The sequence below is a fragment of the Xenopus laevis genome, chromosome 9_10L (genome assembly GCF_017654675.1).
Source record: "Xenopus laevis strain J_2021 chromosome 9_10L, Xenopus_laevis_v10.1, whole genome shotgun sequence".
NCBI lineage: Eukaryota > Metazoa > Chordata > Amphibia > Anura > Pipidae > Xenopus > Xenopus laevis.
In genome coordinates this window covers 83,817,891-83,841,747 of record NC_054387.1, presented here as the reverse complement: position 1 = coordinate 83,841,747, position 23,857 = coordinate 83,817,891, and the positions used below count along the sequence as shown (strand labels likewise).

At 37.5% G+C, this 23,857-nt stretch overlaps 1 protein-coding gene across 1 annotated transcript in view; it reads right to left on the bottom strand.

The window, feature by feature from the left end:
• ramp1.L (receptor (G protein-coupled) activity modifying protein 1 L homeolog) overlaps window positions 1-23,857 on the bottom strand; it is a 36,721-nt gene that overhangs the window by 7,740 nt on the left and 5,124 nt on the right. The window contains exon 2 of the mRNA XM_018236076.2: window positions 1,345-1,483. Coding sequence (XP_018091565.1) covers window positions 1,345-1,483 — 139 coding nt within the window. The remainder of the gene's footprint in view (window positions 1-1,344; window positions 1,484-23,857) is intronic.

Genomic DNA, 23,857 nt, shown 5'->3' with positions numbered 1-23,857 from the left:
ATAAAATGGAATTCCATATGCTTGTTCTTGGTTAAGAGTTTGATAAGATAAATATTTTATATAGTAAAACAGATTTCCCAGGTGTTATTTCTTATTCAATATTATATAAATATAATATGATCCTGATCCTGTTTTGTAGGACATTTCTGAATTGCAGACCAACAAGCAGAATTTGGCAGACCAGGGGGATTGTTGGGTATTACTAGGCGTGGTAAAGTCAGACTAGGGGCATGCCAAAACTTGGGAGGTATGTTAAAGGCTTACCATCACAGACCCTGCCATATTGGCACTACCATCACAGATCCAGCAGATAACATGTAGGCTACTAGTTAACAGCTAACATGTAGCCTATACACAGAAAGATAACCATGAATTGACATATGTCAGCTAGGCTATGCCCTTATGTTTAGTACATCTTTAGCTTACAGCTGCCTTTTAAAACTTTACATTTTGGAGGGAAAGCTAGAAATTCGATAAAAGAAAGTCTGGCTAAACATTTATAGATTTAAAACACATTTAAAATGTAATTCCAAAAAGAAGTTGTGTATGTTTAGCTGTTTTGTGTCCCTCTACCATACTAAATATCTTTCTGTCATTAACATAGAGGGGGTTTGTCCTTAATGAAATCTCCCAACATGCTGTGTGTAAGTTGTCATGCTGCTGCTTTAGTATCTAAAATGAGTGTTTGGCAATGTAGAATATTTCCCTTGCACACTCCACAAGTTGCTATAACTATGCCTCTTACTTCAGATGTAAAGTATCTATATACGTATTAGTATATATAAGTTACAAATGACCCCCAAAGAAGAGGTTGTCACAGTCTCAAGTTCATGATTAGCAATGTATAACTGTCACTATCATAAAAGTTCAAAAATGTAAATTGCAAAAACAAATCCAACTGATAAAAAAAGTTTCCCTATTCCTACATTTATCATCTAGGGCACTATTTCCTTTCTTTACCCAGGACTAATTAGCTTCTTTCTTTGGGTAAATATCCCCACACAAATGTACACACTACAGGGCATATTTATTACCATTGGAGACAAACATCACCGGTGATGTTGCCCATAGCACGCAAAATCGGGGGTCACTCGTGACAATGCAATTTTGCCTGGGTAGTGGGGACCTGGAAAGGGAAAAAAATTGGGGGCGAGGAGAATGCTTGCCCTTGGTCTAGTAGAAGCCATTTGACTTGACCAGTAAAGTATTGTTATAATATACAATAGCCGTGAATATCCTGTAAAATATATCATTGGTGCTTAGTGCTGTCATCAGTTATCTCAGATGTTCTTGCATCAGACGTGGCACCTGATCACCATGTGACATATATACTGTTCTACTCACCCTGCTGTCTCTCCCCAGTCACACCACAGCTTCTTTCCCAGCTCTTCCATTTCTATCTCGAAATGTTGCAAACAGAATTCGTTCATGACATGGCTGTACAACGCCTCATTGCAGCCTTCAACCGCCATTAAAGGAGAAGCTACAAGGGAACAAAACAAAAATGCGTCACCTCACAAATTCTGCCTTAACATGAGCCCCAACCAGAGCTTTCATATAAGTGGAACAACAGAAGGAATGTGAATTCCATATATGTGCACCTTGTATGTATGCCAGGCTTGTTATACAGAAAATTGTCCAGTGTGTTTATCAACATTCCAGCTGCATTCAAAGAGATAAATATAGAAAGAAAGGATTATGAGTGATTTGTTAAGTCCCCATGCAGTCAGAAAAGATGTTGAAATGGAAAGCTATAATTAGAAATTAAATTATCTACACAATTTCACAAACAGACGAACGGCCCAATTTAGAAATGCTTACAGAAGCTGATGTCCAGGTCATAATTGAGTCTTTTGAAGGAGCCGTTTGCGTGACTGTACTAGGGGAACTACAGGGACAACTTTTTCTCTACTGCTTTGAAGCATGAGTATTAAAAAAGGATTTGGTTCTGGGAAAGCTAGGGTACATAATGGGATACGCAAACTCCAAAACAACATTCATAGTTGGAGGACCTCCAAGTCCGTAAATTCCAACAAAAATGTCAAATATTAAAGTCCCTAAACCAATCAAGCCTTTCAGCCCTTTTGTAACCCAGCCACTTCTCCACTAGTCACACCCTTGATAGGAAGTCCTACATAACAACATCATTTAAGAACCTTTTTCAGTGGTGATATTGAAACCTCCTTTCAGACTTTCTATTCACCTTGAATATATTTACTCATGCTAACTAAATTAACTCTCTAATAATAATAAAAAAAAACAAACAAGTTTGTCACACATTTCTTTACATCTTAAACTATACCTTAATTAATTTAGTTGTCTGAACTTGTTCAGGTTCCTTGTCATAAATCCATTTACTATGTTTTATTTGCATAAATGCAGTCCATGGGAAGCCATATTGTCACTATTACCCATGAGCAGAACCTCAACAAAGTCGTAATTTTTTGCCATTTCCTTGTCCAAACTACTAAAATTGGAAAATGTTTCTGAACTGAACAAATTCCCAGCGGAATAAATAACCAAATATACATAATAATAACACACACATGTGGATGTGTTCCCTAATGCCACCTCAATCATAAAACTTAATATTTAACTCAACAACACAACTAGTAGTTCTCAGTTCTGCATAACAGGAACCCACATGCCTCACCCCTGGATCACAAAGACCAGTGGCCAATCAACAAAGTGCAGGGCAGGGTGTGAGTGTGCAATAAACATGGTGGTGTGTGCCAATTAGTACAATTTCCACTGTGCCATTCACTTGGTAAATAAATCCTATGATCTGAGAAGGAAGCAAATCAGTAGGTTCAAACTGCAACCTACCAACTGAGATTGGAGACCTAGCCTCCTCCATATACGGTTATGTGGAAGTGAGACATTAACCAGCTAAAAAAAGAAGTGGCATTCTGGGAGTTGTAGTTTCGCGGTATATAAAGGTCCTCAAATTGTGCATCTCTAGGCTATCTGGTGGTATCACTGCAGCTTTCTCCTTACACTGCTGCTTATAGCATCTCTAATGCCCACATACCTGTGCAAAGATAATCATACAATTTAAGGGTCGGACTGACAAGCTAACTAGCTCAAATTGCTGCAGCCTGTCCTGGGGAACACTCTTCTTATCTTGTAATATGTATATTGACAGCTCATATTATGCTATTCAGGGTGAGCCTGGAATAGGCTAAAGCAATCTGCATGAATATTACAGAGGTTAAATTACAAATGGATTGCACATGCCAAATAGAATAAATGGAGGGCAGGGCTGGCTGATGTGATGGAGTACAAATGGGTAGCAGGTAAGTATCTCTAGACCACTGTCCCTTATTTAATGTTATATTCTTATTTGGTATTATTGCCACCAATGGAAGTTTTATTGTGCAGTGTTTAAAAGCTTTAAAAGTTTCTAGTTGTTAGGCTACAGTTCCCAGCATGTAATAACCTTAATAATAGATAGAGGGTTTTCTCTTGAAAATTTTGCATGTTTGGTAGCAATTTAAGAAAAGACGCTCATTTTAATTCCATAGATGTTAGATGGATGTTTCAGGGACACATTGGCTGATTGGTCAGATCTCATAGCATTTACAGGTGGCTGATCTGATACACGTGCCAAATAAGCCTGGTTTTTATTTTGGAGAATTGAAATCTTTTAAAGAAGCATCACTAATATAATACATTTTCTTCACTGAATAACAGCATCTATAAGAAGAGAGATATCTTTCTTTTTTAGTTGTTACAGGAAACGCCAATGATCAATAATATCGTACCTAAACCGTTTATGATCACAAGCTATGTATAAAATATAAATAAAAGCAGTGATTTACAATGTGGATGCACTTTTATGGTGAACTGGGCAACTTTTGTGAAATGTCTAAGTAGAAAAGGCAGGATTTACAGATACATTTCTTTTTGGATTTGATTCTCCTGGACATAGATGGTGAGTTAGCTCTATGGCTAAGGCACCCGCTACTTTTTAGATTTAGTTATTCCCAATAAGAAGTCACCAAGCAGATATCACTGTTTGTCCTTATTTATTAATACATCTTTGATGGTTAGAGCAGAATGTTGTTGTTCACATCCCTAATCTTATCTACTTGGCTATGTTATAAACTATATACATAACTTTTGCAGTGAATAAGGAACCCTGAGTGCATGAAAAATCCAGGATTATTTAGAAATGTATTAAACAAATGGCAATACATTTGAGGCTGAAAAAGAGGAGCATACTTACAGTTCTGCTGCTGTCTTTTCCTTTCTGTGAAACAGCAGAAGTCCTGTCAAGCTTTAGTGCTGACATTCTAGCTATTTTTTTTTCAAAGCAGAACATTGTGTCAGAAATGTCACTGGCTCTTTCAAAAAGAAGTTATTTACTTTGTTTTGGTATTTCAGAACCCTTAACCATTTCTGTGCTGGATTTCTTATGCATCCACTTTGCATTCTGTCAGATAACATGTGTTGGTGCAGCATATGCCAATTACTATTCTTGTATTTTATATTTTCAACAGAAACAAGAAGGGCTGAATATTTCTATTTTCACTTTCCATTGTGGTATTACTCAATTTTAGCCTTGGCAAAAAACACTGTAGTTCATCAAATTTGCAATTTCACACTTGGATAAATATGCCCCAAATTAAAAGGGGTGTGGCCTAGCTGTCCAAGGGTGCACCATGACATTATTGGTGAATGGCCTATTGACCGGGGATGTAGATGGCACTCTCTATACAAGGGACAATTCACTAGGTTTCATTCCCTGTAGCCTGAATAATACTAGTAGGGACAATTCTGCAGGAAATTGTAAGGGTTTAGCTGAGTTTTTAAAGAAAAGCTGAGCAAAGGAAGGCAAACAATGAGTTCACTTTGGTTATATTTATTTATGGGGAATATTAAATAAAAGAAGCACTGCATACAGTTTATTAATCATTTTAGAGGCATTCAATTATATACACAATATTAAAGTACATTGAATAAAAGCATCATTCAGAATAAGGTGCATATCAATCCTTGATTCAGGTCTGGACTGAGATCCAAAATAAGCCCTGGCAGTTCAGGTACACAAAGGCCCAATCAGCCCACACAGAGGCACAAACAGCCCCCACCAGCCCACTAAATACTGACTTTCTAGGACATCTTATAGCAGCCCCTCTGGCATTTGCCAGAACCTACAGATTGCCAGTCCGGGCCTGCCTTGATTCATGTGTGTTTGTGTAACCATCCTTCTACACCACCTGTATTTGTTTCCAGAGTGACTTCTCTGCCTAACATGTAACATCCTTTGTTTGGTCTCCAGTGCTCAAACCGGACATTATTATATTAGAGAGGGTCCAGAGAAGGATGGAAAAGGTATGAAAAATCTTAGCTATGAGGAAAGACTGGTCAAATTGGGGATATTCACGCTGGAGAAAAAACGTTTAAGGGGTGATGTGATAACTATGTATAAATATATAAGGGGATCATATAATAATCTCTCTAATACTTTATTTACCAGTAGGTCCTTCCAGCTGACACAAGGTCACTCATTCCGATTAGAAGATCGGAAGGGTTTTTTTTTTACAGTGAGAGCTGTGAAGATGTGGAATTCTCTCGCTAAATCAGTTGTACTGGCTGATACATTAGATAGCTTTAAAAAGGGGTTGCATGGCTTTTTAGCAAGAATTCAGGGTTATGGAAGATAGCTCATAGTACAAGTTGATCCAGGGACTGGTCCGATTGCCATCTTGGAGTCAGGAAGGAATTTTTCCCCGTCTGAGGCAAATTGGACAGGCTTCAAATTGGGTTTTTTTGCCTTCCCCTGGATCAACTAGCAGTTAGGCAGGTTATATATAGACTTAAGGTTAAATAAACTTTTTTCAACCTAACTTACTATGTTACTATGTTTGAAAACAGATTTATCATTATCCATGAGCCACAAGCCACACATTTTATATGAATATATAAATATATATATATATATATATAAATATATATATATATATATAGGAATGGGATCTGTTATCCAGAATGCTTAGGGCCTGGGGGTTTCCAGATAAGGGGTCTTTCCATAATTTGGATCTCCGTGTCTTGAGCCTACTAAAAAAATCATGTATACATTAAATAAGCCCAATAGGCTGGTTTTGCTTCCAACAAGGATTACTCATATCTTAGTTTGGATCAAATACAAGTTTCTGTTTTATTATTACAGAGAAAATCATTTAAAAATGTTGGATTTGATTATAATGTAGTCTATGGGAGACAGCCTTTCAGTTATTCGGAGCTTTCTGGATAACAGGTTTTAAGATGGATCCCAAATCTGTGGGCTGTGTGTGCTTATACACCCCCAAAATATTGCACAGTACAGAACAGAACACATACAGATTATATCCGACCGTAACAGGCGTTAAAGAGAGCTTCTAGAGCTTACAAGCTACAAGACTAACAACAGATATCATTCAGATGGCATGATGGTTTGTCTCCCCACAACAAGCTATTTGTAGCAGTGATTTAGTTTTGGGACTGCATCAAGATCAATCAGTTTAAATCTGTAGTTGGCTTTAACTGAGTGACATGTGACTTTAGGGAACATGCATTGCTTAAATGCCTTCCATTCATGATTTGGCTCATGCATAAATATGCTCATCAACGGAAGCAATTTAAGCCATATGTATTCAACCAGGTCAGGAGGTCTTCCCATTATAGTATATTACAGGCACGAAACTGCTTATTTTGATCCATCTTTTTTAAGGGGGGGGGGCACACAACTGGGGGCGGCAACTATTTGCCGCCCCTGATAAAGTGCCACATTAGAGAAGACTCAGACCTTGTCTTGTGTCAAAAACACCAATAGTTAGTGGCAGGGTTTTTGCACTACTTCAGTACTACCCCACAAATGAGTCCCTTATGACTTTCATGCAGACAGTCTGGAGTTTTATGACACTTGTAGCTGGGTGAGACAAATATATGTGACAGTAACTTTTTATCTGAGACCCAGCATCTATGAAGCACTGGAAACATCTATGAATTTTTTATGCGGACAGCCTAGGGGCAGACGCACTAATTTGATCCCTTTTTCTATGTACGCCAGCCTTATATGACTCACAGTTTACTTTAATTCCCAGAAATGCACGGACTATTTTGATACAAGCGCATCATGACCCAAGAATTTCTTCTTAAAAGCTGTGGTTGGCAAAGCATTCTGCTTTGGGTCTTGTGCCTTACATGGCATGTCCCCCAATGCAAGAGAATCATCTCAAGAGAATTGCTCCTGATTGGTGGCAGATTACCATAAGGATAACCTGGACAGTTGTCTGGTTCCACAGTTCCAAAGAGGGCCCAGCACCATGGAAATGAAGTGGTGTTTGAATGGTTCAGACTCAGAGGTAGAGCTGGGGTGGGCTGAAGAAGGTGCTGGGATTCCTCCTATAAGATCCCTGTCTACATCTGGATCCATGGGGAACATTTACTAAAGTGCAAATTTTCTCCTTGTCTAATTTCCCCTTATTTCCAACTCCATTCGCCAGGTGTATTTTCACAACACATCTCATATTCACTAAAAATCATCACCTTTTCAAAAGAGATGTGGTGATTTTTTTCTAATGCGTAAATGCTCTGTGAAAAATTGCCAGTATATTTTCCTCTATATATTCTCTACAGAAATTTTCCCCATGAAGAAATTATGTGTGTGGAAAATTAGCATGGAGAAAGTGATAATGAGATTGAAGAGTGGCTGCTCTATGTTTAAAATGGTATTTCACCTGCCTGAACCTGGAGAATCTTCTCTCAGCAAAAATGTGTTCTTGTCCTCCTCACTGGAGAAATAGAGAATTTTCACTACTGCAAATTTAAATAAATGTATGTAATCAAAAACACTAGGCTTGGCCAGGAGCAGTAACCCCTAGCAACCAATAAGATGTTAGCTTTTAAACAGGTGACCAGTCAATTTTACGTAGTTGCTATGGGTTACTGCTGCTGGACAAAGTTAGTGCCTTTTATAACATAACCCCACAAAACTGGTTGTATTCTCCTTTTAGTAAATTGTCAATGTTGAGGTTTAGTGTTATGGTAGGGAAGTAATTCCTGTGCCAATTAAATAAATCTTTAATTTCAAAAAGGTCATCTACATTATGGTCAAACCACTCATGTCCCATCTAAAGACAAATTAAGCTCTTAATAGAGCACATTAGCATAGAGCTGACATTTTGTGCAGCCATTTGAGTGAAAACTAACACTAATGGAAGAATGTAACAAAGATCAATAGGTTAAGAATAGTATATCAATAGAATAAGAACAGTATCACATTTTCCTCTGTGCACATTCAGTACTGATTTTGCAAACCCCTGAAAAGTATCTAGTGACCAACCTGCCACCGGAAAAAAAAGGTTGCACATTGTAGAGTGTGTGCTAAACTTCTTACTACAGAAACCTCCTTTAATGTGGTCTTTTACAATGCACAATGCATTAGATATTACAATTTGCAATGTGTAATTAAGAATACATATAGTTATACATTTTATACGTGTGTTGTGTTTGCATATGCACTACTGTTCTGGAATTAAGGCAAAGATACGGGATATTTACGAAAACTCTAATTAATATCAGTTTTTTATGAAAACAAAGTCGTCCAAACTCCCTTCCATGAACTGAACTCATTTACCAATAATTGTTCTGTGTAAAAACGTTGCGCCAAAATTGAGTTTCGATGTGTATTGTACGATTGATGCTCTGAAAACTTGACATTATTGGATTTTTGGGATTATCGTCGAAAACTCTACTTTTTTGGATTATACAGCACAGATCACAATGTCAAGAAACAACTTCAGAGACATCTGCCTTTGCCTCTACTTGACAAATTTGAGGTTTAATAAATGGGCCCCTGTGTCTTGGCCACATCTGCTCCACCCCCAGCTTTGTGACTTTTCAATGCATTCAATAGTAGGGTAAGTTGACAGTCAGGGGCAAACCAGCAACAGCAGACAACTGGCATGTTAAGGTAAGCGGCTGAAGGTTAAATCAGTGTGAATTCCTAAAAATGCAAGTGCATTAAAATGTCTGTTAACATGTCTGTTAATGACTGACATGATACAAGTTGCAAAGTTTGTCCCAGTTTGTACCACAGCTTTTAGGCACTCATGAGTGTGTTTGGCCATCCTCAATTTGTTCTCACAGAGTATTTTAGATTTAGCCATCCCTATATGGAATTGGTAACTCCGGTTAGATATGTAATACATCTTTTTAAATAAATGCAATATAAACTTTGCTTATTGTAGTGTAAGCAACATAATACAATTTTAGTCATATCTCACCAGCATATTTTTCTCAGAATTGTAGTTCAGCCAGGCCATATTTGCACATCATGGGAACCAGTGAGAAATCACTGCAAAGTTATTTTAATTTAACACAGCAAGGAGTTCTCAGGACAGGTTTAATATATATATAAAAAAAAAACTAGTGGGAAAATAAATCTCTTGATAGTCTGTCATACTCTGGAACTATATAACTCCAGTCTATCAGAATGTTTTCCCTACCATCTGTATTGTGGGTATAAAAAACATGTGTAATGTACAAGAGATGACAAATAACTGCTCCACGCACATACCGAAAGCATCACTGCCAGAGAGCCCACATAGCGATCGGAATTTCACACACGCCTGAACAATAAATTTGCATATGTTACAAAAACTGGTAACCATGAATTTAAATGTAATTACTAATTATTTGAAGAACAAAACCTGTTTTTTATTGGCCAGAAATGAAAATGGCCAACGTGCATGTACAATACAGTCATTCTGAAAAAGCATGATTAACTATATGGCCATAAATATCCACATAACTCATTAGTGAAATTTTATTTAAGACTTTTCAAAACTCACCATCATGTAGATCATTTTGAAGAATATATGGTGCCTGATTTCAACATTGGCAAGAATTGATCTCCAGCTTTAAAAATGACAAATTTACTGGAGATGCCTATAGATCAATTCTGGTAGCTGTGTTACAAATGAGTGGTGAGAAAGAAGCATAGTGTATGGATACAAAGGATGTGGGAGGATTATTACAGCTCTAGCCTTCAACTAAGGAAACGTATACTGTAGTTCCCTGTCGGGTCCGGCTAGCTGCTGATTGGCTGGCATTCTAGTGCATGGTACTAAGAGCCCCATGCTCTACCAAAGAGCTTACATGCAGCCAACAGGAAGTGGAATGGATGGATTTTGGGGATATTTTAGTAAAGTTGCACAAAATAATAACTTAAGAAAGAAACCATTTACGACCCAGCATTCAGGAGCAGGGGTTGCAGAAGTAAATACCACACTTTGTTCTATGGTGTAAATGAGCTGATGCTGATGTCCTTTCTTAAAAGGCAGATTAGGCACTAACTGCTGTTGAAGTAAAGGAGCCAAAGCCATCATTACAAACAGAAAAATGGCAATTGATTATCCAGTTACAGGCCATCCAGTTGGATCAGCCTGTTGGCTAAAGCTGGCCATAGACATGCAGATTTAGCTTCATATATGACGAACGATCGTTCAGTGCCATCTCCCAACCTGCCACTAACAATTTAGATCAAATAAAGTAGTAAAAGAACAGATCAGATGATGTTCTGCCCCCAATCGTACGAAAAGGTTATGTTGGACAAAAGCTGGTGACATTCTTGCACTGATATCGTTAGATCGGCAATACATGCAGAGATATAATCTGTAGCCGACAGAAATTTTGTCCGATCATATGAACTACCAATCGCCATGGCACGAAAAAATGTCAGGACACATACGGCCCGTAAATCGTACGAAACGGAGATAACTGGCAAGTCAGAGTGTGTGGCCACCTTAAATGATTTCACTTTTTTGAAATGTTTTGATAAATAAAGGCATCGCCTGTCATGGTCAAAGTACAACTGTCTGTGAGGATTGTATTTCAGAAAATTGTGTGAAGGATATTCATGCAAGATTTCTTTTTTTAAAAAGTATTTCTGTATATATATATATATATATATATATATATATATATATATATATATATAGGAGATAGCAAGAAAGGTCCGCACACACAGGACTTGAGTGAAGAAAAAATTTTTTGTTTATTCAACGTTTCGGCCCAGTCACATGAGCCGTCTTCAGGAAGTCACTTCCTGAAGACGGCTCATGTGACTGGGCCGAAACGTTGAATAAACAAAAAATTTTTTCTTCACTCAAGTCCTGTGTGTGCGGACCTTTCTTGCTATCTCCATAATATGTTTAATGGTTCCAGCACCTAGGCATCCATTTTGTGCTCTGTGTGCACCGACCCCTCTGTTGTTATATATATATATATATATATATATATATATATATATATATATATATATATATATATATATATATATATATATATATATATATATTTATATTTAGAGCGAGACTTAGAGGAAAACAAAAGCCTTTTCTTTTTAAAATCCTTGGCCTCCTCTGTAGGTCTTTCCAAATCCCCTCCCAAATCACACTACTGGACCCCCAGTATTACCCTATCCGATTGCTGGGAAAAGGACATCAAGCCAAACGAGTCAACCCAGCTGGAGGGGACCTAGGGTTTTAAAATAGCTTTCTCTCTCCTTTAAGCAAAGAAAGGCATTAATGTTCTTGGATTCTAGCTTGTTTGGGGAGGAATAATTTCCCATTAATGATGGTTATCTGATCCTCTCAGTCCTGACAACTGGTTTATAATGAACTGTGCAAAAAGGTATAAAGGTATTAGAGGACAGCTGTAATGATTAATAAAATCAGAATTGACTAATTGATATTTTCAATGTCTATTATGTTTTGTTTTTCCTTTCTCTGTGCTGAATATAACATATAAATCCATTCTGAAACCAAAGTGCCGGAATATTTGATATGCCAAGAGTGTGGAGTCATTTGTGGTTTAATCAGAAAGAGATGAAACCCACATAATTGCACAGTTAAGTCAGAGACAGTTCTGTCTAACAAAAGCCTGTATACCCATTATTGTATTACAGTCACCCAAATCATCCCTTTGATTGTTAACACTAAAATATTATTAGTGATTGCAGAATATAGGTACAGTACCAGACATGCTATGAATTTAAGGGCAATGTCTATTGTTGAGCGAATCTGTACCGTTTTGCAAAAATTTGAGGAACGCATTGAAGTCAATGGCTGTCAACATTTTTTCATGTGCAACATATTTTTTTTTGTCCAAATGCATAAAAGTCAATGGGCCTTTTTCTTAAGGCGACTTTTTTGTCCAAGTACATTAAAGGCAATGGCCGTTATGTCTTATGGCGACTTTTTTGTCTCTGAGACATTTTTGCCTTGGGGACTTTCTTGTCGTAGCAAATTTTTCCAGTGCAATTTTTATGCTGCAGTTTTGCAAAAAAATTCACATATGGCGAAAAAGCTGAATTTTGCCGCAAAGCCATGGCTGCCAAAGAAATGTGTTCATCACTAGCAAAGTCAAATGGGCTGTTTTAATTGCTTCTAATTGACCTGATTTAGCAATTATCATGTGCTGATTTAAAACACTCCAGGGAACTTTGCCCTAAGCTTAAAGTCAGTTCAATATCTGTCAGCACAGTAGGCTGTGTGAAAGGTTGCACAAAACAGTAGCAAGTGCACTATATGTTTATTGTAAGTGTAGGGACCTATAAGATTAATAGGCCCCTGTAGCTTTAAATCCCTACCTTACCTCCTTTTCCCTGGTCGCTGGGCAAAAGCCCATGTATCTAGTTATATTTGCATGTTATAGGCCAAGAGGTATAATGACCACCTCCTTCCACACTTCACTTGCCATAAAATTAAACAACTTAATACAACGGCGGTTTGCATATTTTTCTTTTAATTGACAGTTGTTCAGCTAAACCCATTTATTTTACTGCTGTCTGCCAAAGTAGACCAAATGCTACAATTTCGAGAAACTGAAACCACAAAGAGACTTCATATGTTATTGGTTAGCAAATTTGTGAGAATATCCTGGATGAGTCTCTTTAATTAAATCCAAACAGCAACCATCATAGCAACAGTATTAATTGAGACAAGTGGAGCCCACAGGGAGATGCGCTTAGTCACCCTTATCACAAGAGGAATGCAGTGACAATCATGTTGAAGAGGAAAAAGAGGGAAGGAGGGAGAGGCATGGCAGATCAGAGGCACTGGGGTGAAATTGATAACTGTCTGGCCCATTAACAGCAGGTCTCATCCACAGGCACTGAGAATATCTCTTCTGTTTGCCTCTAACCACTTCCAGCCTGAGTGCCTCCTCTCTTTTATTAGGTTTATATCGGACACTGCTCTGGGCTGTCAAGAACAATCAGAATGCATTGCTGTATTCTGAAAGGAGTAAGAAAACAACCAAAAATAATTAATACAGGTATGGGATCTGTTATCTGGAAACCCATTATACAGACAGCTCAGAATTACATAATTACATGAATCTCGCATAGATTAAATTTTAATGAAATAATTCACATTTTTAAATTGTTTACCTTTTCCTCTGTATTAATAAAGCAATACCTTGTACGGGATCCCAACTAATGCTTAATGCTTGTCAGAGGCACAACAATACTGTTGAGTTTTTTTATGTCTGCATTATTTTTAAGCAGAGAAATTATGGGGATACAAATGATGGAAGACTCCTAATGCAGAAAAACTCAAGTCCTGAACAGATAACAGTTCCCATGCCTGTACTACCAGAGAGAACAACCCCAGCTCTCTGGGCATTGGATCTTTATCAAACTGTGAGCAGATCACCCATAAGGCTTTGGCCACACTGGACTGAATCAACCCCTGATTGTATCGCTCTCTTCTATGTCTTTACCTGGAGCCTCTGTATTGGCCCGGGTGCCTGTACATGGAGCGGATTTCACCCTTGAAACATATAAGTAGTTATTTTGGCGACGATGCAAGCATAGGGGCTGATTATTGGCCTGTGTTTATCCACAGGCCAACAATCGGCCCAGTGTGGCTGTAGCCTAGTGGATAGCCATTCTGATTCATGTGTGAAGAGCCATGGGCTTTAATTGTCCTTATCTCCCTTGCCCAGTCATTCTGTTTTCTGGCCCTTGTGGTTACATACAGAACCATTAATTCAGTCCTTTGAGGCCAACAAACTGCTTGTAGATTTTGTATTGTTTCTTACCAAAAATATAATTATTTTTTTTAAATAAATATGTTGTTTAAAGAATAAATGCTCCATGTCATGTCACAACCTGATCTGGACTGTCATTGGAATATCTGGGTGGTAAAAAGTGCAGAGAGGGGAAAGAGAAAGAGAAGAAAAAAATGCAATTTTTTGAGGGTGGAACCAAACAAGCAATAATCTTATGAGGCTCACAGTCTCAGAAAAAAATATAGACCATGCTCTTTCTTTAGATTCAGGTCCTACTACTAACTTTTCGTACTCTAAATCAAACCTAAATCAAAGGCAGGGATTCTTAATCTCTTGGTTGGTACAAAATCGGCCTTAATACTGTTTAGGTTTGGCCTCCACAATCCCCTGTGAATGCAGTGAAATGTTCTCCTACAATAGAAAAGAGCCATTAATCAAGCAGCTAGTTCTACAACTAAATTTGGGTCCCCTGAAAAAAAAGAGGTTAAGAAATGCTGATTTAAGGCTTACTTTTTCGGAGGTACAGTCTGTCGGCTTTGAAGTGTTTATTGGAGAAAACTGATAAAATAAATACCTGGAAAAAAAACATGCTTTTCCTTCTTCAGTCATTTGCTTGAACTGCTTTCCATGGTTCATAAACAAACTATTTGTATAAACTGCTTTATGCTACTCATTGGATAATTATTTGCATGAATTATTTTATCTTTTAAATAGCGCAGAGAGATTTAATCAACATATCTGTTTTCAACATACCTTTATAAAAAAAGATATTTGGGGTACAGCAGGTACTGCATAAAGGTACAGAGTGAATTTATTCTCCCCATTGTACCTTTCCATTAAAAATCATACTTTAAGAAAAGTTTAACAGGAATTTAATGAAGAATCACATTATTAAATATCATATACCCTCACCACAAATCAAACTGTATAAAGAAATAAAAATACATTTATCTGCCAGTTATTAGTGTTGTGTTATACCCTATACTTTACTGTTTTTCTCAGAAATGATTTTCAGCAAGGTTTAGAAAGCAGAAGTTGCAACTGATGTGTATATTTTCCTACAGCTATTATTGACTTTAATACAATTAGGGGTGTACATGTACATATGAACAGAGGAAGACTGTCTGTGTATATTGATATATGTGTAAATAATCTGCATAATCTGCTTTTATATCTGCATTTTGGGTGCGTGTGTGAATGTTTTTGCCCAACTCCAGTGAATTTAATTATACTGAATGAAGATTTCTGTGTGTTTGCCTGACAGCAAAAGGTGTGGAAATGGGTGGCAGTTTTTCCTGTTCCCACAATTGGGTGTGTCATGGAGGTGTGCAGCATACAATTGCAATGCTTCTATCAATTAAAGCAGATGGATCATATCAGGCGACTTTTAAAACCAGTATCATAGAGCAACTGCATGAACATTTCTAACATACTATCATTCAGTGTTGCTACTAGGCACTGTAATAATAATTTCCTATATCCGCCTAGGTGCACAAGTCAGGAGGAAGTATACTCTTTCTGGTCAGTGGATGTCGGCTAACAGGTAAATCAAGTCCCATTATTGAAATTTCTCACGCTATGTTGAATCACAGCACATTGGGAGAATAAAGAGAGCTTTAGCAAGGCTGCCTTGCCATAATAATAAATAAGGGAAAAAATCCAGACTTTGGCACAAGGAAAGAATGCAACATTAAGATTGGCTGGTCTGAATAAAAAAACAAAACAATGGTATTTAGGTTATTACTGGGCATACCGACCTTTGCAAACTGTGGTACTGCATTCTAATTAAACTGAACTACAACTTCTAACATACGCCTACATGCTATAATAAAGCATAGTGGGGAGTTGTAATCTTGCAATATTAGGGCTGGCTTCTTAATGCTAACTTCCTGATAAAACATTTCCCCAGTTCTGAAAGGCCAGTGGCCCACTGAATACAAATCCTGGCTTCCTGTTTAAGAAATTCTGTTCTGGTTTTCTGTTTATTTCCATGCAATAGTCGATGTAGGTATTAAAGGAGAAGGGAAATATAGAGAAGAGAAAAAGATATTGCATAAAACAGCTTACATGTAAAACCCTGCTTCATGTAAACAAATCATTTTCATAATAATATACTTTTTAATAGTATGTACCATTGGGTACATAAATAGAAAATCGCCATTTTAAAAAATAAGGACAGCCCCCTTGGATCATATGAGTCATGATACACACAAAACAAAAAAACAAACAAACTATACTTGTTAAGTCACATGAGCCAATTAACAGACAGAGTTGTGTCTTTTGCTTCCACTCTTCTTCCTGTTACAATTAGAGTTGTAGTATTTCTGGTCAGGTGATCTCTGAGGCAGCACACAGACCATCACAAAATGGGGGTTCAAGGCAAGAGATGTAAAAGGGCAATATTTACTTGAATATATATTCCAGTTTGGTAAGATTCTTTAATATGTCACTTAATATGATATAAACTATCTGTTGCTGAAGTATTCATTTTGGGGGTATAGTTTTCCTTTAAGCTGGAATTATAGAAAAGAATTTTGCAAACAAAAAAAACAAACCAAGGTGATTTGTAACCGAAATTGCTTACTACACTTGCATTTGCATTGTCTACAGTGGTGTGACTAACCCAATGCTAGTAAGGCTGATCTTTTTGCGGAATATTTGTATTTGTGACTGAATTTGTGGTACCTGCTGAGTTTATATCCCCTTTAAGAAAGAACAGGTTGGGATGAACAGCAACAAACATAAGCAAAAATAACTGAAATAAAATCAAGTACATTTAATAATGTCTGAAACAGTACTGTGCAGCAGATATTAAATATTAATATTATATGTCTTTGGCTGCTGTCAGATGCGACTCACTGAACAGGTAGCTTTGTGACAGCATGACATTGCTTGCTGACTGCCTAAGGGGCCCCCCTTTCCTCAATTGTTGGATATGCTCCCTATACCACTGAATGGAGCTAAGGGACACTTCAAGGTAGACAGAAAGTGAGGCTGATCTGTCACAAGCAAGCTGCCTGTGAATAAAAAACATAAAAATCAGGCTGTCTCCCTTATCTCAATTGTATTTAACATAGCAAGATCACTTTGTAACTTGTGCCACAGCCTTTTAAGGTGTTAATTGCATATTCTCTACCCTAAAAACAGCTCAGCATGGAATAAACTGACAATGGAAGACAAAACAGAGTGTTATAACTATAACTGCTTGAACTCCACATATTGTACCTGCCCTGCCATCCAGCTTCTGCAGGCTGCAGCCTTGTGAGCCTTGGGGAATGCGGACATTCACTGCGCAATTAAAATGAAATCATGCTGTGATCAATACTCTGCTCCCATCTGAAGGCAGCAGCCCACTCCTGTTATTTACTCCTCTGCTCAGGTGAGGCTACCGTACACACTGGCAAAGCTGAAGACACAATGACTGTCAGGATCTGACTAAGCAATTTACTTTGTGCTTCTTACGTCTGTCTGTGACACACTGCTTCAGGCAGCACAGGCTAGCATCACATCAGTGTATCAGCAGATCTAATGCTAAAACAATGCAATGGAATGGAATCAACTGCAAAAACACATCCCTACACCCCTTTGCCAACAAACTGCATATGCTGCATACAGCTATTTTACATAGTTCAGCAACATATGGATAAGCCATGGCTGAACAACAGTTTTTTCCATTCTTTGAGCAGGGAAGCATGTGTATTCGGAAATTAAGCTTTAGCCGTTCCCTACCAGGACAGAACAGCAATTGGTGCTTCTATTAAACATTCTTGATATTTGCAGTATAAAAACTGCAATTATATATTCAAATGTATGTAAATTGCAAAAGTGCTTGGAAAAGCACTCTGATTTACACTGTTATATGGAAGTGCATACGAAACTCAGTCATATAAGACAGTGTGTGGGGAACTCTGTTGTAAAAACTGCAGTGTTCTGCCCAACACTTCTCTAAATATTACTGCACATGCTTGAAGCAATAAAAAGAGAAGCTGCAGTATACAGCAGGAGTTTTGTAAGATGACAAACTAGTGTGGTGTGCTAATTGTACTGCAAATTCATGAAAGTGGTGCATGGGATTACAATTCTATACCATATTTACAAAGCTACAGTGAGGCTCTGGTGAATAGGACTTTACTCTTTCTATATTTTTATATGGATAATCTTCCTTTCTCCATTTCTTCTTCTTCACTCTAAATTTGAGAATTACCTCCCAATTAGGACAAGAATGCATGTATGGGGCAAAGAGATATGCGGACACCGCTGCCTGGTTGTCAGTCTATATTATGTGGACAGCATTAGGTTCTTGGGTGTGTGGGGTACATAAGAATGAGAGACTTAAAGGCTTTAATTAAGGAAAAACACTACAGGTATGGGATCCATTATCTGGAAACCCGTTATCCAATCCAAATTACGGAAAGGCTGCCTCCCTAATAATCAAATAATCCAAATTGATTTCCTTTGTCTCTGTAATAATAAAACAATACCAAACTGAGATATAATTAATTCTCATTGAAAGCAAAACCAGCCTATCGGGTTTATTTAATGTTTACATGATTTTCTAGTAGATTTAAGGTATAAATACGTGAAAAAAACCCAGGACTCGAGCATTCTGGATAATAACTCCCATACCTGTATTTCTTCCAAGCAAACTATGACTCTCTATGAAAATGATTACCATAACCATGAATTATGTTGTTGAGAGGTCAGTAGCATTCACAGAAATGTTCTTGGTGCCATAAATAATATACATATATAACACTTATAATAGATTACACAGAATGAACTACGTTAGATTATAAGGGAATTCTGAAGATTTTATACCTTTAACCAAATGAAGGGAAAAGAACAGTCAAATGAACTTAATTGACTCCTGATTTTGTTCAGCCTCAGAAGCTATGTTGCCCATAATATATTAATGCTTTTAGAGCTCTTTTGCTACCAGAGGATGCTGCTGTGTGATGTGTAAAGTGTTAAACCTGTACATGACCTATTTCTTTGGGCTCTCAGCAGACAGAGCACAGCCTTGAGCCTTACCAAGTCTCTTGCTCCAGATGTACACTGGCAACCCTCCTGTCTTACACATTTACAATGTTTTCATCTTGAAGCACATTACTCGAATGGGTCAAAACCAATTAATTCCAAATAATGAGTATGCTGGGTCATTAAAAAGCACACTCCGTCTACAATTAGAAAAATGATGCATTTGATGCTTCTTGCAGATTGCCATTAATTATGATAGCATCGAAGAAGTTCACTTGGGAAGAACAGGTGAATCTGTTTTGGGCAGCCTGGCAGGTATATACTGTGTGATGGCATGCATACAGGGGCAGCATATGGCATCAAACCTGGACATTTACAGACTTTTTTAGTGCCAGACAGATGGATCAGTTATGTGACACCAAAGATATTAAAGCTGATGCCATGGATCTATCTATAGCTACAAATGCTATGTTCTTGCTTCCTCCATTGATTCACACAGTAGCAAATCCTTTAATCTTCTGAATATGCAGGTTAGGTTATGCCAGATTTCAGAGCTGGAATACATCTTTGGGTGCCAGTGGTTGCTGGTCCCTTGTCCAGGGAAAGAGTTACATTTTAGCTTGTCAACCTGACATATGAGTCTTATGAAGGGGCTGTGTGATAGGAAGCCTTTAACTCCCTCTAGGATTTCATCCTTTTGTTCCAGATTTGCTGTTTAACAGATTAGAGCAAAATCAAAATACCCAGGGATCAACAGAAAACAAATGAAACGTGCAGGTTTCAAATGGGACTGAAAAAAGAAATTTGGCATTAGACAGTTATCAGAAATATTATAAAGATTTATTGATAATCATGTTGATGCCCCAGTTTAGAAGTACTAAGATTTTCCTGCTGGTACAGTATAAGGTTTGTTACACATGGAGCTGATAATACCTTTGCGGTTTTATCATTTTATGACATCTCTCTGTACAGGTCATCAGCAAATCTAGGGGATTTATCCTGTTAATTCTATGATAGTGTAATTCCATTTTTCTTGAGCTCATGACCATCCAGTAATGTCAGATAATGAACCCTATGGCTAAGGTAGGGATTCAAGGGGGTACAAGTTAAACAATACCTGGAGGGCTGCAGTTTCAATATCACTAATGCGTATGTTGAAAATAACTGTTACACGATGTGATATGTCCTGTGATCTCTCTTCAGAGGTTTCCAAAGCGTGGGGCTTGTGCAATTGCTGTGGGAGGTAGGAAACTATAAGGGCATTAAGGGTGAGATTAGTCAGGTTTAGGTTGAATATTTGATATAATCTTGGTCCTAAACACTCAGGTGGTGACTTTGAAAATATAATTAATGTGGGCCTCAATGAGGATATTAACCATCATGAACCACCATGTTATAGAAAAAGTAGCCCATTATAGTTAGTTGCCTTTTAAAAACATAGGTCATGGTTGAATGGCCCAATAGATTTTCCACTAATAATGTATTTTAACTTTGAAATGGTGTGCACATTATATGTTTTAAATAACTTGTTTATATTTGAATTTATATGTGCATTGTAGTCAGGGCCGGATTTGATGAAGCGGCGCCCTGAGGCCTGCATGGTCCCAGTGCCTTGCCACAAATCCGGCCTGATTGTAGTTAGTGTTTCTTGCACTCAGTTTAATTATCATATTGCACACTGCACTTTGCTTAAATATTATTCTATTTTGGGTAACCATATAATGTATCAATTGTTTCTGCATGTATGGAAGTTAATGGGTAAGGGATATTTTGTACACGAAAAGTGACAACGTTTCTCTCAGGGGGGTGGTTCATAGTTGTTGACTATATCATTTGCTTTACCCTGTAACACAAGGCACTTGGTCCCTCCGAAACATTGACAGTCTACGAATTAAATATGCCCTTTACAATTTGAAGGTTTTCTATTTTGTGTGCAGTGAGTTAAAATGTTGTTGCCACAAACATTTTGTTTGTGGCAAAACATGGCTTGCTTATACTGTAGCTCCCAGCACCACTGAATACTATTCCTGTGAGTGTGCCAACCATATTCAGTTGGAAATCCAGTTGATGTAGAGGAAGGCGAAAAAACACAGTATTCTCCAATTTGCCTCAGCGAGGGAAAAAAATTCCTTCCTGATTCCAAAGGGCAACTAGACCAGACCATGGATCAACTTTGTCCTAACGGTGCTAATTTACTAAAAGCTAAATGAGAGTTCAGTTTTATAATTTCTCACTTTCTTAAAAGGCATACCATTGCCGCTAATTCCAATGCAAATCCTCTATAAATTATTTTGACTGGGATTTGAAATAAATTTAAAACCAATAAAACTGTCCTCTGCCAGGCAGGCTTAGAAAGGCAGAATATAACTAAAAGCTTAGTTGCCTCTTTGACCATTATATTTGCTCAGTGAAATTGCATTATTCTACTTTTTCCTTTGTACATGGGATAAATAAAGCAATCTGAAGGTGACTGTTATTTCCTAGCACTGCTGCTGAAATCTAAGTTAAAGCGAAATTTTTTTTATTTTTTGCTCATTTATGATTTCTGCAAACGCTACAGATTACATATTGCTTTTCTTATTGGGTAAAAAGGTATGAGAGTCGGATGACACTTAACTGGCTGCTTTGAAAAGAGAAATGTAAGCTCCGTAACCAGATTTATATGTCAGGTAATTTTCCTTGAACATATTAAAACATATAGATGAATCACTGGTAATCTTCAGAAATACAGTATTAGCGAGAATGTTTCACAAGTTTAGCAAAATAATTATAAATCAAACACCATGATCTGATCACAGTCGAGACCATTTCCAAGGCAGATCGAGCTTTCTAAACTTACTGAAGCACTCCACAGTATATATCATTAATGCAAAATAACAAGTTCTGACAAAGTTTGGAAACTTCCCCACATCTGTGAAGGTTACAAAATGCATCTTTATATGAGATCACCTTGTATGATAAGTTTATCAGTGAGATATTCCATAGGGCGGATTTAGCAGAAAACCAAACTTCCCCATTTCCTTCAATCAATTAGCAAAGGTTAATGGAGGTAACATATGAAATGTGTTGTATCTTGTCAGCAAGGCCATGATGTAATTAGTCCTGGGAGCTGCATCTGCTTAGTGTCCCTAGCTAGCTGCCAACCATACACATGTTCTACTCTCACAAACAAATCAAAAGGCACCTGGAAATGCAAATCCCTACATGACATAATGGAGATATAAAGCAATGTATTAAATTGGATACAGGCATTAAACTATAAAAGGCCTATTTTACAACTGGCTGGGAAGGGTGCAAATTGCATGAATGAGTGCAAAGATATGTGTGTTCCTCATGAATACAGCAATACCCATATTCTTCACACTGTATTCATGAAGGGTGGGTTGGGGCAGGCTGTGGGAGTCTCCTTGGATGCTTCAAACTTGGCATCATTGAGGGTACAAGCTAGGGAGAGCCAGTAGTAGCAAAGGTTTGTAGGTAGTTCCCTTAAACATTTTGTTCTGCGTCTCTTTTGTTTGGAACTGAAATAGATATATGGAATGGATGCTGGTGTTAAAGATTAATAGTAGATGGCTTCAATAAAGAGATATCCAATACAAATACAGGTAAGGGATCCGTTATCCGGAAACCTGTTATCCAGAAAGCTGTGAATTACGGAAAGGCCATCTCCCATAGACTGCATTTTATCCAAATAATCCAAATGTTTTAAATTGATTTTCCTTTTTCTCTGTAATAATAAAACAGTACCTTGTACTTGATCCCAACTAAGATATAATTAATCCTTATTGGAAGCAAAACCAGTTTACCTAATTTTCTAGTAGACTTAAGGTATGAAGATCCAAACTACGGAAAGATCCATTATCCGGAAACCCCCAGGTCCCAAGCGTTCTATATAACAGGTCTCATATTTGTACTCGAAAAAAAAAATATAAGATTACAGAGAATACGTTTTTTGAAGGGGGTGCTGTAGTCAGTGACCCTAGCAACCAAAGAGGCAGAATTCAAAGAAAAATAAGAAAAACAAATCATAAAAAGAACTGAAAAGTAACTATAACTCCACCTACAATATAATTAAAGTTTCTTTAAAAGAGAACCTAAAGGAGAATGGCATAAAAAACTGTGCTTCTCAGCTGCTACAAATCAGAACAGTTACTGCTACAGTACTTCGGGGGGTGTGTCACATTACTACAGAAAATGGCACAGCTTTGGTACCCATGACTTGTCTTATATGATGCAATAAAAAGAAGCTTTTAAAGTTATCCTGAGTGTCTTGGAGTTTGCATAAAAAGACCAGCTTTGATACACATGATGACATCCTACTAATTCAGAATTAAATAAACAAGTAAGTCCAGGTCTTGCTTATGATACAAATTCATTTGTGTGGGTACAATTAGGCCAGTAGTCTTTATTTGCCCTCAAGACAAAAAATGTTTTTTATTTGTGTGGTTTATATCAGGCTATATGTTAAAAAGCAAAGGTATATGGATTTCCAAAAGAGGTGTGCTAGTTAGTGGCAAGAATAACCCTTTATGCAACATGTACCTTAAGGGCAATGGTAGACAAGGAGATTAGTTGTCCTCTGTGGGTGACTAATATTCTCCTTTCCGAAACAGCCTGAAGTTTGTCCCGAGGCACCTTATGGGCGACTTCGGAAAGCCGAAGTGACATATGTTTTACATCAGTGGAAAGCATTTGGAGGAGATTTGTTGCAGGCGACTAATCTTCTCATCTACCATTGCCCTTAAGGTACATGTTGCATAAAGGGCTATTCTTCCTGAGTTAGCCAGAGCATTGCCGCTAACTAGCATACTTCATA